We start from the raw sequence: 13044 nt of genomic DNA, 5'->3' as shown, positions 1-13044 counted from the left end.
TAGCCTAATCACACCAATTCCGTTCTTTAAGAATTTTCAGTGAAGGAATGCTGGGGGGGTCCTGCAGTTTAATAGGCCCTATATGTGACAATTTTATTAGATTTCAGAGAGAGGAAACACCCCCCCCCCCCCCCCAATAAAACAGAAAGCACAGGTATGGGGAAATTGAGAGGATATTCCCGTTGTTACACCTAATGATTTTGTTTTTATTCCACACTCGCATGAACAGAATGAGTTTTCAAGCCCTCTGCTGTCCGTAAATAATACTGCAGCCAGAAATCAAGTTCTTGTGGCCTAGGTCTACATGACATTTCCTACATTTTTAGCATGGATAATCCTTACAGGTTAAAATCGTTAGGCCTATAACAAACAAATTCATTTCTCCATTAAAGAATTATGATAAAACAAACAAGCACAATCAAATGTTTTACACCATCTTTTATTTTGATTAGTTACAAAACATAAATAAAATCAACAATTGAATTAGTTACAATTGTACAGTGGCTAAATCACCAGCAATAAAATTTTTAGTCATCTAGATGTATTTTGTTCAAATAACCTTGAATCATTGGAGCTCACACAAGTACCTCTGGGGTCCCCTTGGCACAACAATCAGAAGATTTAAATGCTAAATATGTGAGAGAAATGCTAATGTCCTTCCATGATTTCTCGAACTGAATTAAAATTGTTCCTCTCACAGTTAAACTGGGAATTTTCACACTGAAATGGCTCAAAGTTGAAAGCACTTTTGCTATGTATCCAAGGGAAGCCCCATCATCATGGTTGAGAACCAATGTCTTCAAAGTGCCAGATAACCTCAGCTTTTTGCAACACTGATCATCAGTACACAATTTTACATTTTTTACAACCCCATTTCAAAATACAAAAATAATGCTTCTCTTTTTAGATTACATTTTGGTAACACTTCAGGATAGGGTGAGTTCCGACTTCCTCTGTCGTAAATAGCAAAGCATTGACGTGGTCAACCGGTTAGTGTTTGACTCGACAGCACAGTAGCTTACCACCACTCACAATGTGCCATAGTTTACTGTAGAAATGTAGGTTGTTTTGTTGAAGAAAAAAATCCAACACTGATATACTGAAAAAAGTTAAAAGCCTCGGTACTCATAAGGTTTCTCTTTATCTTTTTTTCTGGATAAACATCCACAGGCTCAAGCATTACCACGGACTGGATGGCTCCACAATAACGAATCGAATGCACTTATCTCTCTCTCTCTCCTTCTCACTCTCTCTTTCACACACATAAAATCTCTCACTTCCTCTCTCTGAGCACTTTCTTAGCACATGACACAAAACATACTGTTTGACAGGCAACCTCTCTTCATCAGACTCATCATTCTCTCTGAACAGCTTCATAAGAACCAAATGCACACATATAGAGGGGCCTCCGCTAGATTGCAAATCTGACATTTTTTTCATCATTCCAATTCAATTATTTAAACATTCACAAGCACGCTTGGGGTAGGTAAGCTTCATCTCTGTTTGACAGGCATTGCTTCCTTTGACCACAGCACCGGTCTGTCTGTGCACAGGTCATGTGTATGTGTGGCCCGTCTTGAGCTGTTGTCCTGTTGTGCACTTTGTCTGGGTTCTCTTTGCGAAAGATTGACAGAAGCAGACGGGGTGTAAACAAGGATGTGACACAGTGTCTGGTGCTGCTGTGCGTTACTGGGAGGCTGGTTGCTGTGGTGATTACCATGGCGATAGAAGTAATGCAGTACAATAGTACATACATACAGTAACTTTATCACACAAAAGAAAAAAATACATCTTCAATGTAGTAACTCTAAAAGGCAATATAGGGATAGCCCATGTCAATGGTTCCCCCTTTTTTAAATCCACTTGGCAGTTTTATTAATCTCTCCTTCACCCATGTCACGACATGAAATGAAATGTTTCATTTGTGGAAGAAAATACCTTTTGCCTAATGAATATGCAGACTGATTTATCGGACTGACTCATCACCACAGTTGAGTCAGATTTTGTATGGATGTGCAATTCTGATTTCACGTAAGTTTACCTACAGTATGTCATATTGGGAAAGTGCTCAAATAAAACTCTCATTTTGAATTCCAAAACAATGGAATCTATGTTAATCTGTAAACTTTGTCTGTTGAAAAAAATGATCTGAAATCAGAGAAAGGAAGTATCATCTGCAATCACATTAATTTAAAGTCAGTTGAAGAAAGAGGATATTCACGCTGAGCCTATTACAATGTACTGGATTGACTTAAAACTTAAGATTGTTGACAGCTGTTTTTTGTTATTTTATCAAAAAAATGTAAATCCATCCTAACCTAATCTAAAAGGTTACCTCTATTTATCAATGCAAAATATAATACGAGTCACATGCCTTGTCCGTGCACAGCACTGTACAACAGTGTTTGGGGTTGGGCTAGTTACAGTAGCTAGTGATGGTTGCCAGGTAATATTACCATGCTGGCGCGGTGACATGCTGCTGTTGCGACTGTTGTAATATCTCACAGTCTGACGAGACTGTTTGTGCTATTGACGCTGATGATGCCGGCTTTGCTAGTTAACATCTGGTTGTTGTATCCGTGCTTAGGCTGTACCGAAAATATTTTCCTCTGACACACAGACACACATCACAACAACACAGAAAAAATGGGTTCAGAGAACAGGTACTAATTGCACTTTTTTTTCCTCAGAATTCAAATAGTCCTTAGAAGCGTTGATAAATTAAAAACAACAACAAAAAAGCGAATATTAATTTATGTCAAACATCTCATCTCCTTCACATCTTGAGAGAGCTTAGGTCCAACTAGGTTGGCTGTAAAACTTGACAGTGCCAAAGTCACAGAAAAAGGATATGTATTAGGGAGAAAAAAGGTGAACACACACACACACAGACACACACACACACACTACATAATTTATACACCCCAACACCCGTGCACAGCAACACTCATAACTGTCCCTTGCATTTCCACCAATCTGTACATTCTGTACACTAGATTAAGCACCTTCAGCTTCTCACATTCTTTTGACTTTTCACTGAAGTTATCCATAGGGATCTTTTTTGTTTTCTCAGTATTCTTCATGAAAAATAAGACCTTGACACAAAATCATTTTTGTTGACCTCTCGACCTCCACCCTATGTGGCCATTGACATCTACCTCTCTCCATCTCAACCACATGCTTGTGTCCCACTTGGACTTCCCTCCTTCACTTTTCCCTGTTTGTCACGTGTTCACTGTTGTCCCAGTGGGAGGGTGGAGTTGGGGGGTGTAGGGTGTAATTTGGCACTGGAAGGCAAAGCGGAGGAGGAGCACGAGGAGGAGGAGCAGGGGGAGGGCGAGGAGGAGACGCAGGAGCAGAAGGCTGGCGCCGGGGCCAGGCCGCCGACCGGAGGCGCCCCGGCAGCGGAGGTGGCCGCGGCGCTGACGACAGTGGCGGCGGCCGAGGGGGCGCCCGTGCCAGGCATCAGCGGCGCAGCCACAGAGGTCTGAGTGGAGGGGGTGGTGGTGGAGCAGCAGGGGCCCGGCGGCGGCGGCGGCCTGCTGGCGGGCACACCGGTGGGTAAGGCAGGCATCTGGGGTGGCATCTGGGGTGGCATCTGTGCGGGGGGTGGCATCTGCAGGGGCGCGATGGGGAGCGGGGGCTGGCCCAGGGCCACAGGGCCGGGGCGCAGCTGCAGGTGGAGCGGGTGGAGCGGCGCGGGCGCCGGCGGCTGGAAGGGCAGCGGCTGCAACGGCGGCAGGTGGAGGCCTGGCGGGGGGAGCTGTAGGGGGGCCACCAGGGGCACGTGGGGCGGCGCCGGCGGCTGGGGTGGGGCCTGGGGCGGGAGGTGGCCCGCGCTGGGGTACTGGGAGGGGGCCATGGTGGGGAGGCCTGCGCTGGGTGCAACTGGCTGCGGGCTCAGGGGGGTCACGGAGAACCAGCCTGGTGGGGCAGCCTGCTGAATCTACATCAAAAGGAACGCTGGTTCATTAACTGTCGGCTTAACAGGCATCAACTGTCTCACTTTTCCATCACTGTCCTGTTTAATTCTGTACTATATTCATTTTGCATATTGAACTTATAGCTTCATGGCATTAGGTTTGATTAGACAGTCACGGCATCTTTTAGATGCACCTGGAGAACAGGTGTACTGGCCTGACTTGAATGGTCACTGTCAAACAGAATTTCTGGGTGAAAGTTTTTCTATACCTCGGTAGGTTGATTCCAGCCACCTAATTCTTGCTCCTGCTGGATCTGTTTGATCTGATTGAGCGAGGGTTTGGGTTGGGCGACGCCCACCGTCTCTTTCGTCCAATCGTCTACCAGCTTGTGCAACTCATCTGTAAATGTGCTCTTCTTATTGGCTGGGCTCTGGGCCGGAGCAAGCTGGCCCTGCTCCCCGGCCGAGAAACTACTGGACTGTTGGATGCCTGAATGGACCGAGACCGATACAGAGAGAGGGAGGGAGGGAGAGAGAGAGAGAGAGAGAGAGAGAGAGAGGGAGTAAAATGAGGACGAATGGAACATAACTAAACTTCACGTCAAAAGGCAGTTAAGTGAGGAAGTCTGCATCGGCGGCAGTACCAGCGTGTGTAACCCCGTTGTTGTCCAGGTGGGAGTGGGGTCTGGTCCGCAGCTTGGTCTTGGCCGGCCGGGGCCGGCGTGGGGAGATGGCGGGGGGCAGCGAGGAGGGCAGTGGCGGGGTGCGCGCCAGCGGCAGAGGCTGGGGGCTGTCTTTGAGGGAGCGCAGCTGCCTGTAGAGGTCCTGCAGCTCACGGTTCTGCTGCGCCTGCAGGGACACCACCTCTTTGATGTGCCTGAGAGAAGCAGAGGAGGGGGACACGTGAGGGACACCATGGGGGGATGGAGGACAGGACATCAAAAGACAACAACAGGGGGGGGGGGGGTAGAAGAGAAGGGAGAGAAACAGCAGGAGAGAGAGAGAGAGAGAGAGAGAGAGAGAGAGAGGGTGAATAATGAGGGGGCAGTGAGGAGGAGAGAGAGGATGAGAGTGGGTGGAGATGGAGAGGAAGGGGGACCCAAATGAAGATGGAGCAAAAGAGAGAGAGAGGGAGAGAGAGAGAGAGAGAGGGAGAGGAGAGAGAGAGCGAGCAAGAGAGAGGGAGAGGGAGAGAGAGAGAGAGAGAGAGAGAGAGAGAGAGGGGGAGAGGAGAGAGAGAGGGAGACATCCTCTGAGATCAGAACTGGCTTTGGACAGCAGCAGCTTGCCACTCATCGATCAGGTATTGAAAAACATTTCCACCAAGCATAAATTTAGCTATCAATGGCTTTTAAATGAAGTGTGGATTGTAATTATATAGGCTATATATATATATATATATGTATATTATTTTAGTTTTAGTCTTCATATTTCATTTTGTCTTCTATTATCTATCTATTTATTTTTTTTTTTAATTTTGTTTTGAGCACTTTGGTAAACCACAGGTTGTTTTAAATTGTGCTATGTAAATAAACTTGACTATGACTATGACTATAACCCATACCCAAGCATAACCCATATCCAGTATAACCCATACCCAAGCATAACCCATACCCAAGCATAACCCATATCCAGTATAACCCATACCCAAGCATAACCCATACCCAAGCATAACCCATACCCAAGCATAACCCATATCCAGTATAACCCATACCCAAGCATAACCCATACCCAAGCATAACCCATACCCAGCCCAGGGTTGTCCCCCCCGCCTCCCTCTCTTTCTCTCTCTCTCTCACTTTTCTCGGAGCTTGTGTAGCTCTCTCCGCAGCTCCTCGTCCTCCAGCTCGCTCTCTTCGTCGCTGCTGACCAGTGGCGAGTGGGCGTGCACTCGGGCCTGGTGGTGAGGGGGCACGGGCGTCCTCTTGCCCTCGTCCCTCTCGCTCTTTGCCCTCCTCCTCTCGCCGAGCTCCAGGTCAGGAGAGACCGGCGAGCTGTCCGTCTGGCGCTCGGCCTTGGCCTCGGCCTGGGTGACGGAGAAGCGCCCCACTTTCCTGTGCCTGCTGCCCTGGCTGGCAGGAGTAGTGCTGGGGGGAGAGGGTTCAGAGGCCTGGGGTACTGGAGTGACCTGAGGGCCAGAGATGTTTGTTTAAGACACAGTGCAAGCCTGAGGAGCATCTCCCTTTTTGCCCATCAGCTGCACATTTCACAGCATCTACACTTAAATGACAACAACAACTATGCTACAATATACCTGAGCCATGACATTATTCTACTGCAGTGACAGAACTAGGGGACTATTGTTTTAACCACTTGTGTTTGCCCTGAACTGCAAGAAGACACACTACACAGTGATGAGATGGTATGGTCATCTAATGCCATGAAACAATAGCACAATACTGTAATGCTTAGCTGTACAGATTACACAATCCTTCTATGTAGTGGTTCATTGAAAAGGTTTGTTTTGTGTGTGAAAGACATCATTCAATTTAGGCACAAATTCACTGACTGCTAATGCCATTGTATGTTATTGTATGCTGCTGCTATTGCCATTGAGGCAGCCGTTGTAATCACTGGATTATCCTTAATAGGTACCTTTCTCAGTAGGTATCCTGCGACGGCATATTTTTTGTTTTGTTTGATTCTCTATTTACACTTGGGAATTATGTAGTCATATGTAGCACGCCATGGTGTTTGCACTCATTGTGTTTTTAACGAGTCGACAGGTACACGACGTACCTGGAAACGCCCGCGCCACGACTGCTGCGGGACCTTGCCAACGCTCTCTCTCTCCTCCTTCGCAGCCGGACTGCTGGAGTTCCCATCTGTTGGGCCCATGAAGAGAGGAGGAGAAAAGAAAAGAAAAGAAAAGAAAAAGCAGGACGGGGAGACAAAAGGGTCCGAAGGACAGAGGAGAGAGTGGACGCACAGAGGGGACAGAGGAGAGAGTGGACGCACAGGGGGGACAGAGGAGAGAGTGGACGCACAGAGGGGACAGAGGAGAGAGTGGACGCACAGAGGGGACAGAGGAGAGAGTGGACGCACAGGGGGGACAGAGGAGAGAGTGGACGCACAGGGGGGACAGAGGAGAGAGTGGACGCACAGAGGGGGACAGAGATGGGCGGACGGACGGATGTACGGACAAACACAGAACAGAGAGGACAAATAATCAGCCGAGGGACCCGTGAGACACAGCGTGTACAGTAAATGCACAACGTGAAACAGGAGTGGACAGAACAACACCCACCAATGGGACAAGACATAGGAGCGGACAGGGAGGGTGTGTGTGCGAGGACACAGACAAACACAGACAGAGCACAGACACATTACAGACACAAAGGCAACTTGTTAATACATCTCCTAATCACATCACACATCAGCATAAACTCTACAGCTTTGCGTCTACAAGCTTGCATGCATGGCTATGAGAGTAAGGCAGCTCATCTGAAAGTGCAAGGTGGATATGGTGCATTTTAAGATCCCCCCCACAATTATCTATGTATACTTCTGAGGCCCCAGGAAAATTTCTGAATTCAAAAAATGTCTGATTAAAAAAAAGCAGAACATGCTGACAGGTGAGAAGTGCTGGTGTTTGGGGAATGGGGTGTGTGGAGGGGCAGTAAAGAGAGGACGCTTATGCAAAATATACAAGTGAAGTAAGAACAGTGACAGGAAATGCAGTTTATGCGATGTGAGTCAATATCCAAATGCCCCAACCCAACCACACACTCACAAACGCGCACACACACACACACGCACACACACACACACACACACACATCACGCGTCAGCATCCCATGCGCCTCTGCACTCTGACTGTGACACAGGTCATGGTGTGGGATGTCTGAGAATATTCTAGATCTACTATACAGACACGTGTGTATGTGGATGCATCGTATCATTTGAGTGGCTGATTGTGTACCTGAAGTTTTAACCAAATGATACACCATCACATATACACACATATACTTCTTCAACATACATATGCTGACACAAGTGTTCATGTAAATGATATGCTTCTTATATCAAAAATAGATCTAGCATAAAGGCCTATTATGTGTACACATGCAGTAAATACAATGAAACAAAACCTTACAAAAGCCTACCCACATAGGAAAGAACAGGATATCCTCTATACTCTGACCAGTGTGGACATTGTAATGCAAATCATGATTATCATATTGGATCATCAGCATCTTGTCAAATTCGCATTCATCATCCACTGAAAAAGATTAATTCTCTCACATGCATTAATGTGGGAATAATGAGAAAGATGTGCAATATTATTGTCTTTCGTAGTTGAGATGAAATTCTATATCAAATTCACGTAATCTATTTCCCGTATAAAGTCATTCTCACAAGCTTTTACAATAGACTGTGTATCAAGATGCTTCAGATGCTATGTATAATATAAGATGGTAACAGCAACACACCAGTCATTACCAGTTCAGCTAGAACACCCAGAGGCTGCCTTGCTACATCACATGTGTCAGTCACTCAGACTAGCACTCAGAGCTACTGAGTGCTAACTGCACATGTAATATAGCTTGGATCTCGTTCATTGACCTCTGCCCAGGTAAGAGTTCTGGACACTGGGCCAGTGAGGTGGAGCTACTCTGTGCAGGCAGGTCAGAGGGGTCAGGGTGAGGGGTTGACTGGGCAGGGCAATACTGCGCCAGTGACTGAGGGGGAAGGCTGAGATTGGCTGGCATTACAACCCAGTGCCCATGTGCCCGACAGATGATGTGCACCAGGAAGCGCCAGATTCGAGACTCCAATCTCATTCTCTTCCTACTTTCTCTCCCTCTATTCTCCTCCTCTCTACTCCTCTGTTCTTTTCCCTGGGTGGGTAACCCATGCAAAAAGAAATATGTAAGATAAATGAAAAGGACAAAACAAAGAGGCTACAAAGTAAATTTGGCACAAAATATCTGCAAAACAAACAATTCTGTAACAATAATGTATTGTGTACTAGTGATATCAGTATGAAAAAAACTACAATAGCCACAAGCACATTGCCATTAATATCACTAATTGGATTAATAATTAATTATTAATACTAACAGTGATAAAAGTTAGATGATGCCTATCTAGCAAAGTGTTGGTCAGCTCAAATAGTCCAACTAGATTACTTCCATCTACACAATCACTTCTCCCACAGATCATTCTCTCTCTCTTTCTCACGCTCGTTCTCGCTCTCGCTCTCTCCTCAGACGCTACCTTGCTGGACTCTGGGCTTCTTGAACAAGCTGGCGGAGTGGCGCAGTTTGCACGCCCAGCTTTTGAATTTGCGAGTCCAGGATTTCTTGCTAACGGGATTTCTGATACTAGGACATGTCAGGTTTAGGCCAAAATATCCACCTCCTGCATTGTGCTGCGACGGGGCTCCGGGGCCGATGGGGATCTGCGGCGGCGCGGGGGCCGGGGGCCACGAGACGTCTCCCGAAGCACTCCTGTCAGAGAGGGGGGGGGCAGCCTGGGGAGGGGGCAGGGGGAGAGAAGAGAGGTGAGCATCCCACACAGGGGGCGGCGCTGGGGCGGACACACCCATGCTGCACACATGCTAATGTGAAGACCTAGCACCTAAAGAGTCACCAAGGCTATTACTACTACTACTACATAATGCACACAGAATAACAATAACAAAGTGACTCAACCAAAAAGGCATAGGCATACCAATAAGCACCCACTGATATTACATGAGGGTGAATGAAGAAATGAAGAACTAATTCACTTGATCTTCAACTTACATCCGAGGGCTAAAGAAATGGACCAACTAACACACAGTATTTGGTGCATACAGTTGACTGATGCAAACAAGGTTACTGGAGGCAATCTGCCCATACAATAGGCCATTAAGCTGAATCCTGAGGGCATGCCACATTTCAAACCACCTCTGCCTCTTACATCAGCTGGCTAAGCGATATTATAAGTGCAGTTTTATGTAAGTCTGTATTTCATTGTAAACATAACATTGAATACTACTAGCAACCCTTCTGCATTTTTTTCTCTTAGACTAATAGGCTTACATTAGTAAAAAGATAGACAGAGTTGGGACTTCATTCATTTTTCATATTCATTCAGGTGATGTGCTTTCATTCATTTTTCATTAGTCTGCCCAAAAGCTCAACAGAAAAGACTGGAAGCATCTGGCTCCAGCAGATCTCGTTGACTATATACCATGAGTGACTAATTAGGCCAGCCTAGAACCTCAGGCTACCACATAGACATTTATCACACACATTAACTTTGGCCTCGTCAGCTGGCTTATGGCATTTCTCTCAGGGGATCTCTGTATACCCGATGAGTAGCTAGCACCTCATCAACTGTCTCTGCTAGCACATAATGTGATGTCAACTCTAAGCTCGTACTTTCTTTTAGAATGTATAGGTATCTTTGGCTCTTTTACGACTAAATTAGTGCATTATTGGTCAATTAGACTTGTTAATTATTTCCAACACTTGTTAGGTGCGTGGTGGGGTGAACTGTATGCCAAGTTGGCTATGTTAATGACATTAGCAGAGAGAAGCTAAATTTGCCCTTGAAATGTACATCATCAAACAGTTGGCACATTAGTCCACATAAGATGAACATAAGTGAGCACGTCTTTTTTTCTAAAAGATTTGAATTATTTATCATACTAAATGCATAGCTAAACCATAGCTGATATTTTTTTTTTTCAACTCATGTACTGCCACTCTGAGGTTTACCAGAGGCACAACACAAAGCTACTAGGGTAGATACTGAAAAGATGAACTGATATGTGAGTCACACCTAATCCCAAATAAACTATGACTAATCGTGACACGTCATCTCAAAGGCACAACACCACAGCAAACGGCAGAGGTGGCATTCACTCTAGCACCAGCACGCCAGACTTACGGGAACTTTGGGTTCACTTGGAGGAGGCACAGCTGCCTGTCCATGTGGGGGAGACAGGAGGGAGCAGGGAGGGGTGGAGGAGGAGGAGGAGAAGGAGGGGGCAGGCTGGTGCTCCACAGGGGCAACGGCAGCGGAAGCAGGAGGGCTGGCCAGGGCCTGCTGAGCTCGGTCCGCGTGGCGGGCCCTGTCCAGGTCAGGGGAGGTGGAGGAGGAGCGCGGGGTGGTGGAGGAGGTGCTGGAGGTGGAGGAGTGAGGGGAGGTGTCAGAGGAGGAGGAGGCTGGGGGGTAGGAGGAGGAGGAGGGAGCGACGGCGGGGAGCGAATGGGGCTCCGACGACTCCTCCCCACCCGCCGAGGCCGAGAGCGCCGCCGCTCCGGTCGACGAGGAGGAGGCGTTGCCGGGGACAGCAGAGGAGCCTGCGGAGGCTCCGCCCCCAACTCCACCGGGCGCCGCCCCTCCGCCGCCGCCACCACTGTACTCCTGATACAACAGGTTCCTCAGCTTCTCGTCCAGGGTCTTTATGCGGTTGTCCACAAACTCGATTTTGGGCGGCCCTTCGCTGTCGGACTCGGCTACCGAGGACGGCTGGGCGGGGGAAGGGGTGAGCGTGTGGGTCAGCGCCGGGAGCGGAGCGGCCTCAGACGAGCTGAGGGGCAGCTGGGGCAGAGAGGCGTCGGAGGACGAGGGCGGCACCTGGGGCGCGTGCTGGTAGCCCGAGGGGTCATCGGTAACGCTGGCCTCGCCTGTGGAGAGCTCCGACTCGGACTGCTGGAAGGAGGGCTGCTTCTGTAGAGGCTGGGGGGCTGGAGGCACGGGCTGCGGCATGGGCTGCTGCTGCTGCTGCTCTAGGGGTGAGGGCTGGGACAGTGGCAGCTGGGCCTGGACTGTATGCTGGGGGGTCTGCTCTAGGGGCAGCGGCTGCTGAACGGGGGGCTGCTGAATTTGTGGCCTGAGCTGCTGCTGCTGCTGCTGCTGCTGCTGTTGCTGCAGCTCTGGAACAAACTGCTGCATCTGCGCCTGCGGCTGCACAAGAGGCTGCTGGAGCTGAGCCTGCGCCTGCGCCTGCGCTTGCAGCTGCTCTGCGCTGGGCTGAACCCGCTGCTGTAGGAGCTGCGGCTGGGGCGGAAGCTGCACCGCCTGCTGCTGCTGCTGCTGCTGCTGCTGCTGAAGGGACTGCAGCTGCTCAGGGGGGGCCTGCTGCAGCTGTGGCTGTGGCTGGGCTAGCGGGCCTGGCTGCAGGACCACTTGCTGCTGCTGCTGCTGCTGCTGCTGCTGCACTTTCTGCAACAGAGGCTGCTGCATCTGTAAGGGCGGGGTGTACTGTGGCTTGAGCTCCTGTGCCACAGCAGGCTTTACCTGCCCTGTGAGAGCAGGCTGGGGCTGGGGCTGGGGCTGGGTCTGGGCTGGGAGAGGCTGCTGGATTGTCTGTTGCTGCTGCTGCTGCTGCTGCAGGACCTGTTGCTGTAATAGAAGCTGCTGTTGCATTTGAAGCTGCAGCGCTGCCTGCTGAGCGTAAGGAGTCGGCTCCAGTGCCGCCACAGGGAGCTGGACTGGCTGAACAGCTGGCCCCTGCGGAAGGGCTTGCGCTCGCTCTGGCGGGAGGCCAGCGTGGCTGACCGGGGGAGCTGGAGAAGGAGCATGACTGGAGGAGGAGGACAGCGACGTACGCTGCTCCCCCTCGGACATGCACTGCCCTAGGGGGGCTTCGGCCACCCCGAGCCCGATGGACGAGCCTATGCTGGAGGCAGGAGTGACCACAGCCTCAGCAGCAGACAGAGGGGCACTGACCGGGACTATGATCTGGCCAGGCAGGACAGCGGCGGGCACGCGGGCTAAGCTCGTGCTACCGGAGGCCTGGTCAGGTACGGCTACGGGGAGGACAGCTGGCGTGTCGCAGGCAGCAGAGGCTGGGGGGAGGTGGTGAACTACTGCAGAAGCTGGGGCAGAGATCGAGTCCGAGGCAGTAGTGTCAGGAGCAGGGGCGGCAGTGGCTGGGGCAGATATAGAGGCAGGGGCAGATATAGAGGCAGGGGCAGACATGGTGGAGATCGGAGGGGAGGAGGCAGACAGCACAGGGCAGGGAGGGGAGGCTATCCCAGAGAAGGACTCGGACCGCTGCGATCCCTCGCGATCTGGAGGCATGGAAAGGAAGAGAGGACAATAAACACCAAATCACCACTTGGTATCTTATGGATATACAGTATAACAGCTTTTTTTGTTGTTGAAGCAACCAGTAGCTG

General features: G+C 49.5%; 1 protein-coding gene across 5 annotated transcripts in view; it reads right to left on the bottom strand.

Annotated features, from left to right (window-relative positions):
• Positions 1 to 421: 421 nt before the first annotated feature.
• Positions 422 to 13044, bottom strand: part of si:dkey-151g10.3 (serine/threonine-protein kinase WNK2) — a 47693-nt gene continuing 35070 nt past the window's right edge. For 2 of the 5 annotated variants that reach the window (XM_042097682.1, XM_042097684.1), the window contains 7 exons: positions 10805 to 12936; positions 9143 to 9398; positions 6662 to 6747; positions 5722 to 6050; positions 4567 to 4799; positions 4192 to 4412; positions 422 to 3946 (listed from right to left, as the gene is read on the bottom strand). In XM_042097682.1, coding sequence (XP_041953616.1) covers positions 3233 to 3946; positions 4192 to 4412; positions 4567 to 4799; positions 5722 to 6050; positions 6662 to 6747; positions 9143 to 9398; positions 10805 to 12936 — 3971 coding nt within the window. In that variant the 3' untranslated portion in view covers positions 422 to 3232. Of the gene's footprint in view, positions 3947 to 4089; positions 4413 to 4566; positions 4800 to 5721; positions 6051 to 6661; positions 6748 to 9142; positions 9399 to 10804; positions 12937 to 13044 lie in introns of those variants that run through there. The other 3 variants (XM_042097683.1, XR_006032765.1, XM_042097686.1) reach the window with 3 other exon arrangements.

Source organism: Alosa sapidissima, chromosome 7, assembly GCF_018492685.1.
Source record: "Alosa sapidissima isolate fAloSap1 chromosome 7, fAloSap1.pri, whole genome shotgun sequence".
In the NCBI taxonomy this organism is placed as follows: domain Eukaryota; kingdom Metazoa; phylum Chordata; class Actinopteri; order Clupeiformes; family Clupeidae; genus Alosa; species Alosa sapidissima.
The sequence above is the reverse complement of the archived record's forward strand: the minus strand, read 5'-3'. Positions and strand labels throughout refer to the sequence as shown.